Genomic DNA, 19,866 nt, shown 5'->3' with positions numbered 1-19,866 from the left:
TTAAAGTTGAAAAACAGCAGTTGTCCAGTGTAATTTCACCTTGGCAACAACCCTCTTCAGATACATCTTAAACAATACACTTTCATATTAAGTAAGTGTTGAGCAGCATTTAAACAAGAGACCACACTGTTGCAATGATAATGTGGTCAGCCAGGTCATCCTCGTAGAATATTGTTCCCGGATTGGACCAACTTAACATGCGCAATCAGGGAGTCCTGTCTGACAGATAGGAACAGGAGTGTCAGGCAGCCTGTTCACTCAGAGTGGGCTTTGAGGGAGCTGGAGCAGTGTCAAGGACACTCCAGGTGTAAATAGTGACCTGGTGACAGGGTACTGACCTGTGTGCAGTTATTTCACACACCATCACTGCACCTCTGTTTATTTAACAGATAAACCCTTCTTCAGCTTGGGAAGGCAAGCACTGGACCTGTACATCAGTGTAACAGGTGGAGGCAGTGCATCCTATTTGAGAAGGAAAAAAATAAACAATTCTGAAAATGTAATTTAAGTCAAATCCCCATATGCAGTTAGCAGCACCTTTTCATAAACAATCCACTGCTCAGAGTAGCTCGTAAATTTAATTGATTTAATAATGCCATTCTTACAGTAAGCTCACAGAACAATCTATCGCTTCCGTTGTTCTGAACTTTCCAAACCCTGGAGTTTCCCCAAAATTTATGAATAACAACAAATGAAAAATAATTCTGGGGACTCAAACAATTAATTGATGGGTCTTGCACTGTTAGGTCTAATATTGTCCACCCATTCTGCTTATTCTCTTTTTATAAATATCTACACAACTAGAAGCTTTTGATGTAAACTGTAACATCCCTACTTTAAAATAAAACATGGAAAAGAATTTATATTTAAGTCAATAATTCTGAATATCAGGTATGAGACTTTAAAATATCATTAGAAACATACAGAGCTATGCAGATAAGTGTGTACTAAAGTGGATCACTGCCATGTTGAGCAAGGAAGCTTCAAAATCCAGGTCTTTGGTGATTTGGCTGTTGCAACACTACTTAATTCCTACATGTAGGGCAGAGGAAAAATACCAAAAGAAAATAAACTAGTATTCTCACTGCTACTTGATATCCAGTCCCCCTGCTGGAAGGTGCCAATTTGACGACATGAAGCAAGAGTGGGAGTTGGCCCAGCTGGATGTCCTGCAACAATCTGAAAGGCTATCACCACTCAATTATGAACTTTTTTGCAAGATGAACAGCCAACTACATGTAATCAGAATAAAACTTTGTTTCATTTGATATCTTCAAAGTAAGCACAAAAATAAACATCTTAAATTTATTTTTAAAAAATCATCAGTAGTTAAAGGGGCACTGCAAGTTGTTTAATATTCTCCATTGCAAAAATAGTCCACATATATAAAGAAATAGTTCAAGAGAAAAAGCTGTCGGAAAGCAGCAAATTTCAGAATATTTATTTCTGGTTGTTAAATGCTGGGACTTTATTCTGTCTATAGACTTTGGATGGGGAGGTGTACTGCATTTAGCTGCAGACTTCTGACTGTTCAGTTTCTTTTCTGGTCACTGTCTCTGTAATTGTATTTTCCCTTGTTAAGGCTGACTTTGTCATGTTCGAATCTCGACTCTTTATGCTTGATGCTGTCACAATGTGAATCCCACTCGTGTCTCTTACTGCGACTGTATTTCCTGTACTTGTCATGGTCATCATTCTTGCCGTCAATCCTGTTTTCTTTTCGCATTTTCTCTTGCTCACTGTGCCTTTCTTCATCATATCTCAACTCTCTCCCATCACCGTGAGTGTGTCTTACATCTCTCTCTGACCTTTCATTGCCAGATCCTCTCCCATTTTGATCACCTTTTCGCCTTTCCTTTCTCTCAGAGTTTCTAGTTCGACTCCGTTCTCTGTGTTTCTCTCTGGTCCTCATTTCATCAGCTCCTTGCGTATGTTTCCTCCCATCTCCTTTTCCTCTTTCTTCACTTCTGTGGTCCACACTACCATCCCGATGAATGTCTTGACTCGTTTTGGCATATTTCTCATACCCCACATCCTCTCTTTCTCTCTTGATTCTTACTGGGGGTGGAGGTGATTGGTTTCGGCCAGAGTTCTTGATCAAATGTTTGGAGGCAGCTTCTTTCTTTACCTTGACTTTTTTCTCCTTTTTTCCTTTTTTCTTTTTCTTTTTCTTGTCTGGAGAATAAACAACAGTGTGAATTATGGCTCACCAAAAGGGGCAAATTAAACTTCAAGGGATGCAATTACTCCTTTGTAAGCATTTCTCGAAGTTAGTATGAAGGATTTTTGGACAGGCTGTAGCACATAAAAACTCTACATCATGTGCCAAACTCAGCAGTCCACCAAGCATAATCATTTCATTTCTCACACTGGCCATTTTGGAAACCCTCCAGCCAAGATTGCTAATTCATACTGAATTAGTGTTCTTTTGCAGTGCTCCATTAGGTGCTTGGATTTCAACAGGGACTGGCCAAATGTACTTGGTGCAGTGTATTAGCCAGTGCTTGCTACCACAGGATTTTCATCCCATGTTCAGGCTGGATTTTGCCCTGATCTAGTGGTCAAAAGTTGAGTTACTAATTCACTCCATCACCCAATTCCAAAATCAATCCAGTCTTGAAGTGTTTGAACTCTACTGACATTCTTCAAATATCGGACAGCAGTTACAATTCCACATTATAAAACCAGTATACCAGTGACAGTTTCTGTGAATCAGTGATCCAAAAACGCTATCATCTAATATGCTCAAACCCAAAATTCTAATAAAATCCCATCCCTTAAGCTGATCCATGCATTTCACTTCACATACCTTTCTTCTGTTTCTTTGCTGGCACCGAGCTAACATCCTCTTCGGAGGACTCTGAGGAATCTGATGCTGATGGAGGTGCTTTAGGTGCACAGCCTTCCTCTCTCAGTCTTTTAGTCACAGCATCAACATCAGCTCCATCGTTTGGAGGACGGTAATTGGCCACATGGTCAACACGGATGGTCCTTCCCTTAATCTAAATGGAGCATTTAAAAATAAGTTACAACAACAAAATAGACAAATCAGACCATATAGCACAAAGTTCTAACTATGATTACCTACCACATTCCCAAAATCCTTCAAATGTCTATGGTTTCTTGTTACTCAGATTCTGGAAACAAGCTGCATTTTTTGCAGCCCATTCTTTCATGACTAAGAATAGTCATTCCACATGATTGACTGAACTAGAACCTCACCCTCATGTAATGGATACCAGTACATTTGAACACTACATAAATAAGAATATTCTCTGAGCATGTGATAGATTGTAAAAATTCAAATTAATTATAATAAACCAGCATGAGCTTTATTAAATGTTTTAACAACCACATAATAATAGGACATCACAAAAAGATATTCTTCCAATCCAGGTTTACAAAACTTCATTGTAATACACAGCCATAGTGTGTGACATGAATCATTGAAAAGTTCAAGATGTTCACAGCACCAAGCAAAAATATTACCCAAAATCAGCTTTAGTTATATTCCAACATAACAATCTGAATGTAAAATTCCAAAGAGAACGGCACTGAATCTCCCTTCCAACAGTAAGAGATTAAAGAGCATGTTAGATGCTGTACAAGGAGTTTACAAGAAAAGGAAGTCCAAAGTAATATGGTTATAGCAGTATCAACAAAATAGAAAGAACATGGTGTCTGATGAAAGAGCATGCTGAAGGCAGAAAAGAGAGAGGTATTGCCAACTACATCCCAAACTTCTTGCAATTCTGGTCTCAGAGTACGGTAACCTCTAGGTTGCCATACTGGAATATGTTCAAATGCAAATTGAAGTTGTTTATTAATGAGCAGTTGTTGCCTCCTTCATTGCAAAGGACAGGAAACTCTTAATACGTTTTAGAAACTAATAAAAATAACTTACTCCCTGTATAATGCTAATGTATGACATGAATATTTTTTAATGTATGTCAATGTATTAGTGAATTAATTTCAGTTTCATTTTGAAAATAATCTTGTAATGAGACAGCAAAATTGATACATTATAACTAGAAACAGCTACTGTCCTATGGTGGCATTGCCACTCCATCATAAAACAAACTGTGTACATGCAAACCAAAAAAGCAGTAACTCAGAAGCCTCAAATTCTACTGGATATTTGAACCCAGATTCTTTATGCATTCAATCAACACAAGAAGGTGCCACGTTTGATCCATTTGATCATAACACCACCAGTTACCAGGTTGTAGTGGCAATAGAGGAGCTCTAATTGATCTCAGCCAGGGCTCACTCAGGTATCCAGACGACAGCCACTGGAAGGATGTGTGTATGAAGATAAAGGTCCACATCTATATCATCTACCAAGGACCATAGGTACAATGGTCACTTGGTAAAAGCTACTTGAACATGCTGCTGACCACTGAACTGTAGCCAGAATGAATCAACGTCTTCTAGAATTATAAGCAAAGTTAATCTAAAAGTGGGGAGGTGAAGGGAAGGATTTATCGGGTAGAACTACATGATTAATTGCAGGAACTAGCAAATGGGGTATTTCCTAGTACCTCACACATTCTTACTTTCTCTGACATTGTGTTAGATGAAAAGCAGACATATATTCACTAAACTGGGCAAAGTGCTAGCTTTTTGTGATACTTGAAAAACTATTTTACATTTTAGATTTCTAAATGTAATTATTTTATAATTACTGTTATGTTCCCAAGGTGGTCTTAATTTTATTTGTGGAATATTTCCAAGATACTCTAATCTTGTCATTTACTTCAATTTTCAGGCTGACTACAGTCAAGAAAGCAAACATATCATGAGTCTTTGAAATGGGCCACCTGGAAGAGGTGAGACAACATCTATGTTTCATCCTTTTAATGACTCCACCTTTTACTTTCAGACCCACCTTGATTCCATTAAAGTTGTCCACAGCCAAAATGGTGCTTCTTTGATCCTCATAACAGATAAAGCAGAAGCCTTTTGATTTTCCAGTCTTCTTATCTCGAACTAAATTGATGTTAACAATCTCGCCATACCTATCAAATAAAGGTCAATGGTTTACAGCATTTAACCCATCTCTCTGGGTTACCCATCTCTACTTTTATCAGAGGTTGCACTTAACCAGATCCTCCACTGCAGTCTCATCTGTAAATACTTCTTTTGTTCAGTAAGGCTCCAACTCAGCTCTTTCACAAGGAGTTAGCCTCTCTTACCCTTTTTTCTCACTAGTCTGCAGTGTCCAATATCTCTGGCTGGCTGCCTGCTGTGACATATTCCCTTAAATGTCCGCTCTCATCAGCAAAGCATTCTCTACCCAGTATTTAATCCAGGAATAACTGGCTAATACTTGGCTTGATGGAACAGTGATTCACAGTTGAATTTTCCTTCTGTCCAAAGGCCACCTTACCCAGATGTATTTTCATTCACATTATCTCCCTAAACTATCCAGAGTATGACCGTCGTTTTCAAATGCCCATGAGGTGTCTCCCTCTCCTTTCCTCATGTCTGTTCTTTTTCAAGTGTATCGCCCTTTAAAGCTCTGCTCTAAAGTTCTTAGAGAAGATTTTCCTGTGCAGAAATTACAGGAAAACTGGGAAGGGAGGTGTTATTCTGGCTTTCTGCTTCCTGATGCTATATCTACACATTCTTGTTGTAAGTGACATCAATAAATATATCTTTGTTTTAACCTCCATAAATGTACTTCATTCTAACTTAGATGCTCAGTCCTGCTGACTGATCAGTCAGTCAGTCTCTTACTAATCTCCACTCCATTTTATGTACTCAATTTTCATCTTTGGTTACAAGTCTCTCCACAGGTTACTGAAATCTATGCAACATTCTCCAGACCTAATGTTCTGACTCGTCAACATTCTATACAATATTCTCGGTTTCCCTCAGTATTTAGTGGAGGCTGGTTTTACTCCCTAATATACTCTACTGTTTTCCAAATCCCTGCAGGTCACAACATTGCAACCAAATGGCAGGATGATGTGAAAGCTGTAACATTATGCCACCTACTGGCACAAAACCATATCCGTTTCTTAAACCAACCCAGAAATAACAATCTAAAATCAAGCACATATGTTCATGATATGTTCATGATAATGTTTTTGAGAAATGAAAAATATTTGCAATTATAAATGGTTTTTCATGGTCCAAACAGTTTAAAGCTAACGAAATACTTTGTGTTAACGCTGTAGTGATATTGGGAGCATAGCAGTGCATTTGCATACAGTATGCTCTCATAACATACCATAGAAGTTCCAGGTTCAATCTCCAATGGTGTGCACTGTTAGTTGGTCCCGCCTGAGGCAGTGGCAGAAGCAACTATGTCTGAGAGAGAAATTCTAGTCAAAAGTATCTATCCCAATAGCCAACAGACTCTGCCGTGAATGCACGGGGGTACACATTAAAAATGGACTGGGTTGGATTTAAAAGTGCTGCACCCATGGTTAAATAGTCTGGTCACTTGGTTGAGGAACGTAAGTGAAGCAATAGCTGAGAAGCTCCTTTTCAGCATAGTACCTAACATCAGCAAAATTAGCAAGGAAAAGTAATACTTACTGTGAAAACACACAGATAATGTCTCCTTCAGTTAATTCATAGGGCAAGCCACCTAAGAAAACGAAAACAGAGCATACTTACATGGAAAATCATACCCTTACATTTAATGCTGGCACTACCAAAGTAAAGACCTCTATATATTCAGTACCACGCACAATTTAATAAGTACAACTTATAAGTTGAAAGTCACACACATTTCCCAAAAGGAATTTATATTGTTTAATCTTCTGATTATATAACCCAGGCTGTTAATATGCAAGTCTATTAAAACACGTTGATCATACTTATGACTCAATATCTAACTGCCACATGTTTTCCACACGTGAAATTGAACTGAGAAACACTTAGTGACTGGTTTTGTAGTGATTATGTTCAGCACTATAAGAAGCAGTAGCCTGTGAAACAATTCTGGGGTTCTACTCAATGGAGTTTAGAAAAAATGAGGGGGGAATCTGATTGAAACTAATAGAATACCGAGAGGCCTGGAAAGAGTGGACATGCAGAATATGTTTCCACCAAAAGGAGAGACTTGGAACCAAGGGCAGAGGCACAGAGTTAAGGGACAATCCTTTAGAACTGAGACAAGGAGGAACTTCCTCAGCCAGAGGGTCGTGAATCTGTGGAACTTACTGCTGCAGAAAGCTGCGGCAGCCAAATCATTGAGTGTATTTAAGACATCAGTAGATAGGATCTTGATTGGTAAGGGGATCAATGGTTACAGGGAGAAGACAGGAGAATGGGGTTGAGAAACATATCAGCCATGGTCTAATGGCAGAGCAAACTCAATGGGCTGAATAGCTTAATTCTGTTCCTAAATCTTATGAGCCAATATACAAAATCTAGCTTTATGATTATTTTTGGTTTGTTATTGGCATTTGAATCCTTATACCCTGGTCCTACGTGCATTTGTAGTTTACTCAAAGCAATAAACACTACAGAACATTTTAAGCGTAATTTTCTGAAACAAATCCCTTCCCCTTCTCTGAGGGTGCTTCACTCAGCCCACCTGAAGTGACACCTGGTAAGTGAGCTACAAAAAGAGTGCCATGGCATTGATTTCAAGAATTAACTCTTAACAAGAACGAGCTCCCTTAGTGCTATTCCACAATGTTACCAAACCCTCTTTGCATTTTATTGTAATTCAGGCTGTGAAGCCCAATGAAACCCTAATGCCTAAGAAAGGGGATGCTGCTGTACATTAGGCATGGTTAAGACACCATTACCTCTTACATTCCTGTGCCCAGCTCATTAATTGTCTTTTGTTTTCTCAGTCTTCTCACTTGCCTCTATTTTAACATTTGTTACAAATTATTGGATGAGAGATAGTATTGCAAACAGGCCAATCAGCAGCAAAGAGGAAAACAACATGGGATTCTACAAGGAAAAAGTAGGCCAACAAGCAGCCCTGACGGTTACAGGAAAATAGGGGCAGGCCAGTGTTCATAAGCCCTCACCATTTCCTAGCCTGTTCCTTTTTTTTATAATATTGATAGTCTGTTTAAAAATTTTACGTAAGGCCGAGATTGATATGCATTTGAACCCCAACAAGGAAATTGAGGGATATGGGAATCAAGCAGTAAAGTGAAGCCGAGATAAAAGATCTGCCTTGATCCACGCGAATGAGTGGAGTAGACATGAGGGGGTTAAATGGCATTACCCACTCTCATTTCTTATTTTCTTGTGCACACCAGAGTTGGAATCAGCATGATTCCCAACCTACACGTTGGAGTGAAATCTATAGACATGTCTGAGGTCAACAATACTCAGATTTTTAAATATTTGACGCAAAAAGTCACATACAAGTGCAGTACAGGAACAAAGCAAGTCTTAGTGAAGCAAATGTTTAAATAAATTTTTGATTATTCGATCTCTAAAGCATTTTCTAATTGCTAAGCATCTAAAATGTTTAACCTATAAAACTTTTTGACAAGTGAACAGCAGTAAAAACTCTCCTTTCATGTAATTTGCAACTGTCAGCAGTAAGTCTTTACAAGGAGACACCACCCATTCAATTATCTTAAAGGAGTTCTTTGTAACCCAGGAGAAATCAACCCATGACCCAGCTAATTCCATTAGATTCAACAAGAGTTGAAGACTTTCATTATCTAGGATTAGAACGGAAGGATTCCAGCCTTGGGGTAGAACTGATTGACAGGTAACTTACTGAAGGGATTTGACTGTAAGGTAATAAAAAGTCTGTTTGTGCCGTAGTTCCTTCTTATTATTAGAAATGGCCAAGGAATAGGCTGTTTACAGCAGTGAAACAAGATTGGTTAGAGAAGTCAAAAAGAATCTTGTTTATTTCAGACAGACATTTAGAGCTGGTCATGACAAGTTAAATGAATAAACTTTGTTTCTGAAATTATAAGAACTGTTAAATAAGTTAATAAATCATGGGTGGGGTAGCTAGAAGAAATTGAAGAGACCCGATGAACCAAAAATGAAAGAAGGTGCAGAAGAAGTGGGCAATAAATGCCTTTAATATTGCAGAGTGAGACAGATAGGACCAGATCACTGCAGAAGTGAATTAAAGTTTACAATGATGTAACCATTTCTCTAGCCAAAATAATTTTAGTCACTTTATTAATAACTACATTTAAATAGAGAACATATAATTACCATTTTTAAGGAACTACGACTCCCCCCAAGGCTTTAAGTTTAAACTAAAAGCTAAATAACATTTATCCAGCTCTAGATGAATTATACTCCAGGTTGTTAAATAAAGCAGGGGAGGAAATGGTGGAAGCTCTGAGGGTCATTTCCTATTTTTCACATGATGCAGAAGATTGGAGGTCTGCGAACATTTTATTATTATCCAAGAAAAGTGCAAGGAATAAGCCAAATCATTATAGGCTAGTCAAATTGACCTCAGTGGTGGAAAGATTACTTGAATCAATATTGAGAAGCAAAATTAACTGCTCCACAGAAAGACATGGATTGATCAGGGATAGCCATCACTGCTTTGTCACGCCTTACTAACTTAATTGAATTTCTGAGGAAGTAACAAGGAAAATTGATGAGAGTAGTGCAGGGTATGTTATTCTTATGGATTTTAGTAAGGTACTTGACAAGGTCTTGCATGGTAATGCTAAGAAAAATTAAAGCCTAAGCGATACATTGGACCGTGACAAGTTGAATCCAAAATTGGCTCAGTGACACGAAACAAAGTGTAATATTCAACTGTCAGTTTTGTGAATGGAAAGCTGTATCCAGTGGTGTGCCACGGGGCTGAGCTTTGGGTCTGTTGCTGTTTGTGGTATATATTAGTAATTTTAACTTTAAATATGGGAAACATCATTGGGAAATTCATTGGCGATTGAAAAATTGGCTGTGTAGTTGACAGCAGAGTGGATGGCTGTTGACTGCAACAAGATATCAACGGTTTGGTTGAAAGGGTGACAAAGCAGCAAATGGAATTTAATTCAGAGGAATTGGGGGGTGATTCATTTGGAGATGTCAAGCAAATGAAAGGAATGCACAAAAATGAGGGACCTTGCAATGCACGTCCACAGGTCCCTGAAGGTGGAATGATAGGTGGATAAGGTAATAAAGAAAGCAAATGGATGATTTTCATTATTGGGCTGATACTGAATACAAGTGCAAGGAAATATATAAGACATTGGCTAGGCCACAACTAGAGCTGCTTACTTAGTCTGATCACATTACAGGAAGGAAAGACTTGCTCTAGAGAAAACACACTCAAGGATATTTGGGTAGCCAAATGGCTCAGTAATTAGCAAGCTGCCCGACAGTGCCTTGGACTTGGGATCAATTCCAGCCTTGGGTGACTGTCTGTGTAGAGTTCTTCTCATATCACAACAGGCATTACATATTCCTACATGTGGTCTTTCAATGTATCAGTCCTGTGACTATCTTGCTTCTTGCCAGGCAGATTTTTGTACACATTTGGAGATACCAAAGTGGCATGAATGAAATCAGGAGTGTGTCCTTACATGAGGTGTGTACTCAAATATACCTGAAACTGAGCTTCATGGAAAACATGTTCAGAATTATGGCACACAAGGAAAGATAACAAGTAACCCCTATCACACAGAAAATCTTTAGATCTATTGATCTTCTCAAAAAGGAAATCTGCTTCAGTCCTGCCCGTTAAAGTGCCCGGAATTCAAAGCAAAATTCTACGAAACACAAGGTTACAGCAGCCACTAAAAAAAACACATTGGAACCTGGAAAAGGTTTCACTCACCCAGAAAGATCCATGCACTGTCCTTGTACTCTGAATGCCAGGATACTTTATCTTGTACACCCAACTCCACCTCCCTTGCATTTAGCTCATTGATGAGCTTCACTTTTGTGAGTGGACTAAGTACAGGGTAGAAGTACAGAGCAAACTGATCATAAAGTGCAACAAGACTATGGTACTCAAACAAAACAGAAATTTGTCAAGTCTACGTGCTCTTTCTTAAAAATTCAATCATGGAATGTGGGTGTCACTGGTGGTTCAGTATTTATTACCCTTCCTTAGTTACCCTTGATAAGGTGATGGACAGCTGCCTTCATGAAATACTGCAGTCCATGTGCTGTAGGTATATCTACAATGCTGTAAGGGAAGGAATTCCACGATTTTAGCAAAGGAATGGCGACATGTTTCCAAGTAAGTACGGTGAGTGGCTTTGGAATTTGCAGTGATGGTGCTCCCATGTATCTGCTGCCCTTGTCCTTCAAGATGTAAGTATCATGGGTTTTAAAGGTGCTGATTAAGGATCTTTGGAGAATTCCTGCAGTGCATTTTGAAGATGGTACACTGCTGCTACAGTGGTGGTGGGAGTGCTTGATTTGTGGTGCCCATCAAGTTGGTTGCTTTGTCCTGGATGGTGTCAAGCTTGAGTGTTGTTGGAGCTGCACTCATCCAGACAAGTGTGGAATATTCTATCACACTCCCGACTTCTGCCTTGTAGATGGCTCTTGGGAGTCAGTGGGTGAGTTACTTGCTGCAATTTCCCTAGCCTCTCACATGCTCTTGTTACCGTAACATTTATATGGGAATCCAATTCAATGGTATACCCCAGGATGTTGTCAGTAGGGGATTCAAAGATGGTAAGACAGTTGAGTATCAATGGTTAGGTTGTCTCTTTTTGGAGATGATCATTGCCTGGCATTTGTGTTGTGGTGTTGGAAATAATATTGGCTGATTTTAAGTTTGGCAAACTTAGGAGACTGTGGTCTTGACCCAGAGAGAGATAGGAGGATCTGAGACTAGGGTAATGGAGATGAGTGGCCAGGGGTGAGGTAGGAAGGTTGGTATCTGAGATGGTAAGGTGGATCCATTGTAAATGGAAAAATATTTACATCCTGAGAAATTTTCCCTGTCTCGCTGGTTATTTTGTGCAGGACACAAATACATTTTTATCTTGGCATTTGTGTAAATAGTTTTTGGCCAAGTTTTTACTAGAAAGGAAAACTGACCCTGCATCGATGGAATGATCATCTCCTATAATGGAAACTTTCAACACACCAGTTGAATCAAGGGAAATGATAGATCATTTTAGGTTAACTACTTCTATATTCATCACCAGAAGACCAACTTCTAACTTTGAAAATCATCGTACTGTCTCAGTTTCATCCATTCAGACTGCACCGCTCAATCCCATATATGTCACCTCCAGGCTTGATGTCTCCAGTGCTTTCTTTGCATGCTCCCAGGCTCCGTGCTCGACAAATGCAAACTCACCCTGCAGATTAGTAATCACAATCTATTCTGCACACAGTCAGATCCACCAACCGTTCCAGCTTTTGCTTAACTCTACGGGAGACCCAGCTTACAACACCGCTTGTCAAATCCTGATTCTTGTTTTATTAATCTTTTCCTTACCTCATATCACACTATATGCCTTCAACAAAAATGTTTCCTCAAAATTGACTGGACAGGCTTGTTTGTTCCTGTTCTTAGTCTCGCAATGAAATATCTCAGCATATTATTATAGATACTTTAATGAACCTGTTCAGATATATTATGACACAATTCTGGAGCAGATGGGCCTTTTGGCTGGAGATAGGGACACTACCACTGCACCACAAAAGCCTTTTAATATTGTTTTCTGGTCACATTAAATGGGCCATTACTTGATAACTCACAAAAGCCAAATGACAAGCGCTTTAATAGTAAAAATTGCAACCTAAAAGCTGGTCCAGAGTTAAAGTAGCTCATCAAAGCCATTCGAGTGGAAAAAAAAATTCCAATTTTATTACATTACAAGACTTGGATAATACCTTCTAGAAATCCATGCAGGCTTCAGCACAGCTGTTAATTTCATTCAAATGCTTCTCTATATCCAACTTAGAGTGAATTTGCCTAACCTACTTTTAACAATTTAATTGTTGCCAGAACATCTCTAGTACTGGCATCATCTCCTTACTCAAGGATGCACAAATGGTTTCATCCTTCAACAGTAATTTGAGCCTTAGTGACCTTACCCATAGATACGGGATCAACTTTGAAACATCTACAGATGATACCCACTCCCTCATGCAGTGAAGGACTGGCTTTTTGCTACCTGTTTGCAAACAAGAAAGCCCTAAAGCTAAGGGAAGATGCAGGCAAGGCAGCATTCTGGAGCCACCTGATTACAGATTTTCAGTTTCCTATAAACATCGCATTGCTTTCACCTTGTGATGGTAAAGAGGTATGATCAAGGATCACAGAATCAGCTGCTTGTACTCACTCACTGCTCATGAGATCTCAGAAGATACATGTCCTTTCCCCGGACACGAAGCCAAATTTTATTTAACTCCTTATGAGGGGAGGTGGTTGTGCAGTAATCGGTTGGCACAGACTAACCCATATGCTCTGAGGATATGGGTTCAAATTTCACTTTGGCAGATGAAATTTGAAGTAAGTGAAAAAGTCTGGAAGAAAAAAAATATTCAAATGCTGTCCATATACTATTGCCAACGGTCTTGAAAATCCATCTGGTTCACAATAGACCTTTAGGGAAGGAAAATCTGCCATCTTCCTCCATTCTAAACTATATCGATTCCAGATCCACAGCAATATAATGGGCACTCAAACGCTCTCTGAAACAACCAAGCAAGTTGTATCGAACTTCTATAAAATTTGATTAAAAAAACTCACGCATTCCTTTTATTTGTTCATGGGGTGTGGCATTGCTGGTAAGGACAGCATTTATTGCCTATTCCCAATTGGCCTAGGAATGTAGTGAGGAGATTTATTTTTTACTCAAGTGGAGTGTGCACATTGCTGACTGGCCATTATTTAATGCCTATCCCTACATTATTTCATAAACTAGTAAGGTTGTAGGCATATTACAGTTCTGTTAGGAAGTAGATTCCAGGCTTGTGACCCTGTAACGGTGAAGCAATGGCATTACATTTCCAAATAAGGATATTGTGTGGTTTGGAGGGAAACTTGCAGTTGACAGGGGTCCCATGAATTTACTAACCTAGTCGTTCTAGGTGATAGAAGTTGCCGATTTGGACGATGCTCTCAGAGGAAACTTGATGAGTTACTTCAGCGCTTCCTCTCGATGGTCGATACTACTGCCATTGTGCAAGCAGTAAATGACAGCAGTAAATGTTGATGGTGATGAATGGAATGCCAATGATGCATGCTGTTTCATACTGTCTGATGTCAAGCATTTTGTTGTTGATACAAACTCAAAAAGACAACTGGAGAGTATGTCATCATATTCTCTGCATAATTCCTAGCCTCTGACCCACTCTTGTGGCCACAGTATTTACTGGCGGGCCTGTTTTACTTTCTGGTAAAAGGTGACTCCAGGGTATTGATAGTTGGCACTTAGAGATAATTCCATTGAAAATTGGATCCTCTCTTGCGGAAGATGGTCATTACCCTACATTTGTGTGAAGTGGTCATCACTTACCACTTATCTGTCCATCCCTGGATATTGTTAATATCTTGCTGCATATGGACACTTCGGTATCCGAGATATGGTGAAAGATGCTGGACAGTGGAGCACTGATGATTGCACATCAGTGCATATCCCCAGCTCTGACCTTGTGATGGAGCAAAGATTATTGATGAAACAGCTGAAAAATCATTGGATCTCAGACACCATTCTCAGGAATTAGGGCTCTTGTGGTGCAGTGGTACTACCCTTATCTCTGAACCAGGAGTTCCAGGTGCAAGTCCCGCCTGCTCCAGGGATATCTCTGGACTGATTAAAAATATTTAGAAAGGAAGAAAGACCTTTATGCTCTTTGGTAGCTCTTGGGCTGCAGTGGAAGTGACCCTGCCGCTAGATCAGAAGGCCTGGGTTCAAGTCCTGCCTGCTCCCAAAGTACATAATAACATGCCTAAACAGGGTGATTAAAATATTTATCCTCAGGAATTCAAGTCCCACCTGCTCCAGAGAAATACATAATAACATTTCTGAACACGTTGATTAGAAAATATCTAGCATTAGGAGTTCCTGCAAAAATGCCCTAGGGCTGTGATGTTCGCTGTCTAACAACCATGACCATCTTTCTTTTTCCTGGGTATAACTGTAATCAGCAAACAAATGCCATCTTATTCCTACCGATTCCAGGTTTTCCAAGGCTCCTTAAAGCCCTACTTGGTCAAATGCTGTGTTTATGTCAAGGGCAGTCATTTTTACCTCACCTCAACTCTTTTGTCCGTGTTTGGACCAACCTCGTATTAAGGTTGAAAGAACTGTCGATGCTGTAGATCAGGAACAAAAACAGAAGTTGCTGGAAAAGCTCAGTAGGTCTGACAGCATTTGTGAAGAAAAAAATCAGAGTTAACGTTTTGGGTTTGGTGACCCTATCTCAGAACACTTTTGAGGTCAGCAGCTGAGTAATCCTGTTGGAGCTCAAACTGAGAATCAGGCAGTTGTTTAACTAGACTGTGGAACAATGACAAAGGCATCCATCTTAAGATCTAAGCTCTACAGTCCGCTGCATCCAGTTGTGAATGGTGGTGGACTATGTAACAATTCACTGGAGGCGGCGGCTCCACAAAGATCTCTATCTCAATGATTGGGAACCCAGCAGGTCAATGTGAAGGCTTAAGCATTTTCCTACAGTTTCAGCCAAAAGTGTCTAGTGGATGCTCTATCTTAGCTTCTTCCTGAGGTCCCCAGCATCACAGGTTCCAGCTACATCCAGTTCAATTTATTCCACATAATGGCAAATAAAAACTGGTCACTGGACTCTGCAAAGGTAATCGGTCTGGACAACATTCGAGCAATACCACTGATGACTTACGCTTCAGAACTAGCAGCAACCCTAGCTAAGCTCGTACACTGCAGCTACAACATTGGGATCTATCCAGCAATATGTATAATTTCCTGATTACATCCTATCCACAATAAGCAGGACAGATCCCACTCAACAATTCCATCCCATCAGTCTATCCTCTAACGAAAATACAGAAAGCACCATCACCACCTGTGATTTCAAGCAGTACTTACTCAACAACAATTTGTTTACTAGACTCTCAGCTTGGGTTCTAACAGACCACTCTGTTCCTGACCTCATTATAAATTAAGTCAAAACAGCTGAACTCCAGAGGGGCAGTAAGGGTGATTACCTCTATATCAAAGCAGCATTTGACTGTGTATGGCATTAAGGAGCCACAGTAAACTGGAGTTCATCAGAATTGGAGGGGGAGAGGGTAACTCCCTGCTGTTTAGCACACAGGAAGGTGGTTGTGTTGTTGGAGTCAATCAACTGAGACACGGGAGTTACTCAGGGTAGTGTCCCAGACCCGACCATCTTCAACAACATTCTCTCCATTGTAAATGTCAGAAGTGAGATCCTTCACTGATGACTGCACAATTTCTGCACCATTTGCAACTCCTCCAATACTAAAGCAGCCTCTGTCCAAATACTGCCTGTTTGACTGCGACCGCATCTAACACCTTCAACATTCACTGCTTTTACCAGCGACATATAATTACAGCAATGCGTACCATTTACAATTTGCATTTGCAACAACTTGCCAAACTGCTTAGACTCTACCTTCCAAACCCTTGATTTCTATAATCTAGAAGAAAAAGGGCAGAAAATGCATGGGAACACTACCACCCACAAGTTCTCTTTCAAAACACACAAAATTCTGATTTGGATATGAGCTATTCATTGTCATTGGTCAAAATCCCGAATAGATATCTCATCAGCACAAGGATGGGCCAGAGGAAACACCAAGGAGCACAGTAGTTGAAGGTTCACTGCCATTTTCTACAGGGCAACTGATGCTTGGTAGTAAATGCTGACCTTGCCAGCGATTCCCTCATCCCATGAATTAATAAGAAAAGCATTTTACATGTATTGAAAAGAAAACAACATATTCTATCAGAGGAAATTTCCATAGCTTACATTCTGATTCTGCAAACAATAATAAAAAAAATGAAAAAAAACTGCAGATGCTGGAAATCAAAATCAGAAACAGAAACTGCTGGATAAACTCAGCACATCTGGCAGAATCTGTGGAGAGAAATCAAAGTTAATGTTTTGGGGCCAGTGACACTTCCTCAGAACTGAAATTCTTCTCTCCACAGATGCTGCCAAACTTGCTGAGTTTTTCCAGCAATAAATTAAATTAAATTAAATTAAATTAAATAACTTAAATATATTATCCTCAAGTGGATATTTGGCCAAGCTGGTATTTGTAACATTGTTGGGTTGAGTGCAGATGACTACTCAGTCTTTCCCAGACTACATGCACTTACATAAGTGTCATTTGCAATAGACTTTGTCCAGTTGATCTAATGAGAGGCAAGATCATCTGATTTGGGTGCAAACTGTATTCGTTTCAAAATAAAAGAAGTCTTGAACAGAGTTGAGGCTACTTTTCACTCGCATATTAAATGGTAGGACAGAACTGTTTCCAGCATTTTCTAGAGCTATTTTGAATTTCTACACATTTGCTTTCATTTTAGTTTACAGTCACTTCCCTTCCACAAATGCCTAGTTTGAAGAAGCTCACGGTTTTCACCACTGGGTTTACGGTTGTCTCTTTTATTTTGTTCACCACTTCTCCCAAGCTCAGTAATTCATCTTGAAAATGTTCCAAAGGCCCTCTAAATCAGTGCAGAGTGTTGTTTTGCTGGCCAGACGAGCTGAATCCTAGTTCAATAACCCGCATTTTTATTATGCTCCTCAAATACTGTGAAAATCCATGAAACTGCTTCACAGGCTACAGGAAATGATAATGGGAATGGGAAGGGAAACTGGAAACATAAGGAGACAGAAAGGCTTTTGGGAGATTGTTGAAAGAAAAATGTCAAGGCACGGGGTGATGCAAAGGACAAAAATACAGTGACTGACAAAGCAGCAGCTACCATTTCATTCACATTTATGGTCATGCCAAGTTATTAACCTTTCCACGGTTTTATTAACGACTGATTCGTTTCACGTTGAAACTTCAGTTGGCAAACAACTCAGATACTTCTGGCCACATTTTATTCCGATCAAACCACTGTCATTAACCGTCTTTAGTGTTTTACTTAAATAATTCCCAAGAACTAAGAGTTGGTGCTGAAAGCAGGTTCCTTTCTTTCAGGAACGGTGGACATTTTAAATAAAAAATCCTGCCACTGATCCTTTACCACCTTGAAGTAACTCAGAGAAACCTCTTACCTGTCCATACCGGACAGGTAATTTCCTCCCTTTAGTGATGCTGTTTGTTAAACCAGCAACTACATCAATTTAATCGCCTACTCACTTCATTTCGCAGTAAAGTCCCAAATTTTACCACAGCAGCTCCTCATCCCGGATAAGGGCGGAAGGAGAGGAGCAAGAAGGACCGCAACAGGAAAGTGGAGAACTCCGCACACACCACCACCTACTGACGCACGCCACCAATCACACGCTGTGATCGAGATTTCGCTTGAATTCTCAATGTCGGAAAACAATACGCAATTTGGCTACTTGAACAAATGCAGATAAATGCAAATTATAAAATCTGATTAATCCACTGTATTGGAAATGCATAATTGTCATTTGTTCTGACAAAAGGTCATCAACCTTCGGAGAATTTTAATCCCAGTACATGCGAGGATGAGGTTGTCTGTCATTGGGGATAGTGAAAGAAACAGACATTTTTAACACATCCAAGCTGGTTTTCCTTAATTAACTTTCAGTTGTCCCAGTGAGCCGTAACCTTGTCATGTCTGAAAGTTTTGTCATCACCAAGATTAAAATGACTGGATTGAGCTCTTGCGGTGTGGTGCTCGTGCCCCTACTGGGGCCAGGAGCTCAATGTTTTAAGTTGCACGTAGTAAACAGAGGTGTGTCATGATATTTCTGAACAGGCTGATTAAAATATTTAAAGAGACATTCCTGTAGTTGCAATTCTTGTACTGTTTCTTGAACAATAACTTTTGCAATTCTCTAGTCCTCTTGCTTCATTGTTCTACATCTCTGTAATTTTGATGCAAATTTGTTCTCTATATTTTTCACTTTAGTGTCTGATAGAATACATCCAACAATGTAGTGGTACTAAAACAAAAGCTGCTGGAAAAGCTCAGCAAGTCTGGCAGCGTTCTGAGGAAGGGTCACCGGACTTGAAATGTTAACTCTGTTTTTCCCTTCACAGATGTTGTCAAACCTGCTGAGCTTTTCCAGCAAATTTGTTTTTGTTTCTGATTTACAGCATCCGCAGTTCTTCCAGTTTTTATTTGGTATTACTATTGTTTGTTAGCGCTAACAAAATAGTTTCTGTCCTGAACACTTTAGGAGATCCTCTCCCTCTTTTGACACTACGATGTTCTCCTTAATCAGTACAACTATTCCTCGATCTATCTTTCCTTCCCTCTTTTTCCTGAATGCCTCGTATTGGGGATTATTAATACCACACTCTGCCTTTTATTATGCCAGACCTCTTGTTATCACTAAAACATCATATTTCCATGTGGCTACCTGCAACTGGAGCTCACCTGTCTTATTTAGCATGTTCTAATACATTCTTAAAAGTAAATATAGTTTAGACATTAGCACATTTTCTCTCACCCACACCCAAACTAACACCATTTTTCACTCTAATGCTATTTGTCTCTCCTAATCCTCTATATATTTTGATCTTCCTCTTTTATGTCACCTCCTGGTTCCCACACCTCTGCCCAAATGGTTTAAATCGTCCCCAGCAGCAGCAGTAGCAAATAGGCCTGTAAGGACATTGGTCCTGACTCTGTTAAGGTGCACAGGTCACACCTCGCAAGAACCAGTCCCAAAGTGTCAGATATCCAAAGCCCTTCTTCCTGAACCATCCCAGCAAGCACGCTTCAGGCAACCATAACCCGTAAACTCCTAAACAATAGTTTATGTTACTGGGAATAATTTGCAAATTACTACCATTGAGCTCCTGCTAGCTGGCTT

At 39.7% G+C, this 19,866-nt stretch overlaps 1 protein-coding gene across 1 annotated transcript; it reads right to left on the bottom strand.

Moving 5' to 3' along the window:
* Positions 1-572: 572 nt before the first annotated feature.
* On the bottom strand, positions 573-18,419 carry rbmx2 (RNA binding motif protein X-linked 2). Its single transcript, XM_048544761.2, has 6 exons — positions 18,215-18,419; positions 10,754-10,869; positions 6,547-6,598; positions 4,889-5,018; positions 2,810-3,002; positions 573-2,175 (listed from the first exon to the last, which is right to left on the bottom strand). Exons 1-6 carry the CDS (start codon positions 18,217-18,219, stop codon positions 1,532-1,534), a joined length of 1,140 nt encoding a protein of 379 aa, XP_048400718.1. The 5' UTR covers positions 18,220-18,419; the 3' UTR covers positions 573-1,531.
* Between the last annotated feature and the right edge of the window lie 1,447 nt (positions 18,420-19,866).

Source organism: Stegostoma tigrinum, chromosome 15 (assembly GCF_030684315.1).
Source record: "Stegostoma tigrinum isolate sSteTig4 chromosome 15, sSteTig4.hap1, whole genome shotgun sequence".
Lineage (NCBI taxonomy): Eukaryota > Metazoa > Chordata > Chondrichthyes > Orectolobiformes > Stegostomatidae > Stegostoma > Stegostoma tigrinum.
The sequence above is the reverse complement of the archived record's forward strand: the minus strand, read 5'-3'. Positions and strand labels throughout refer to the sequence as shown.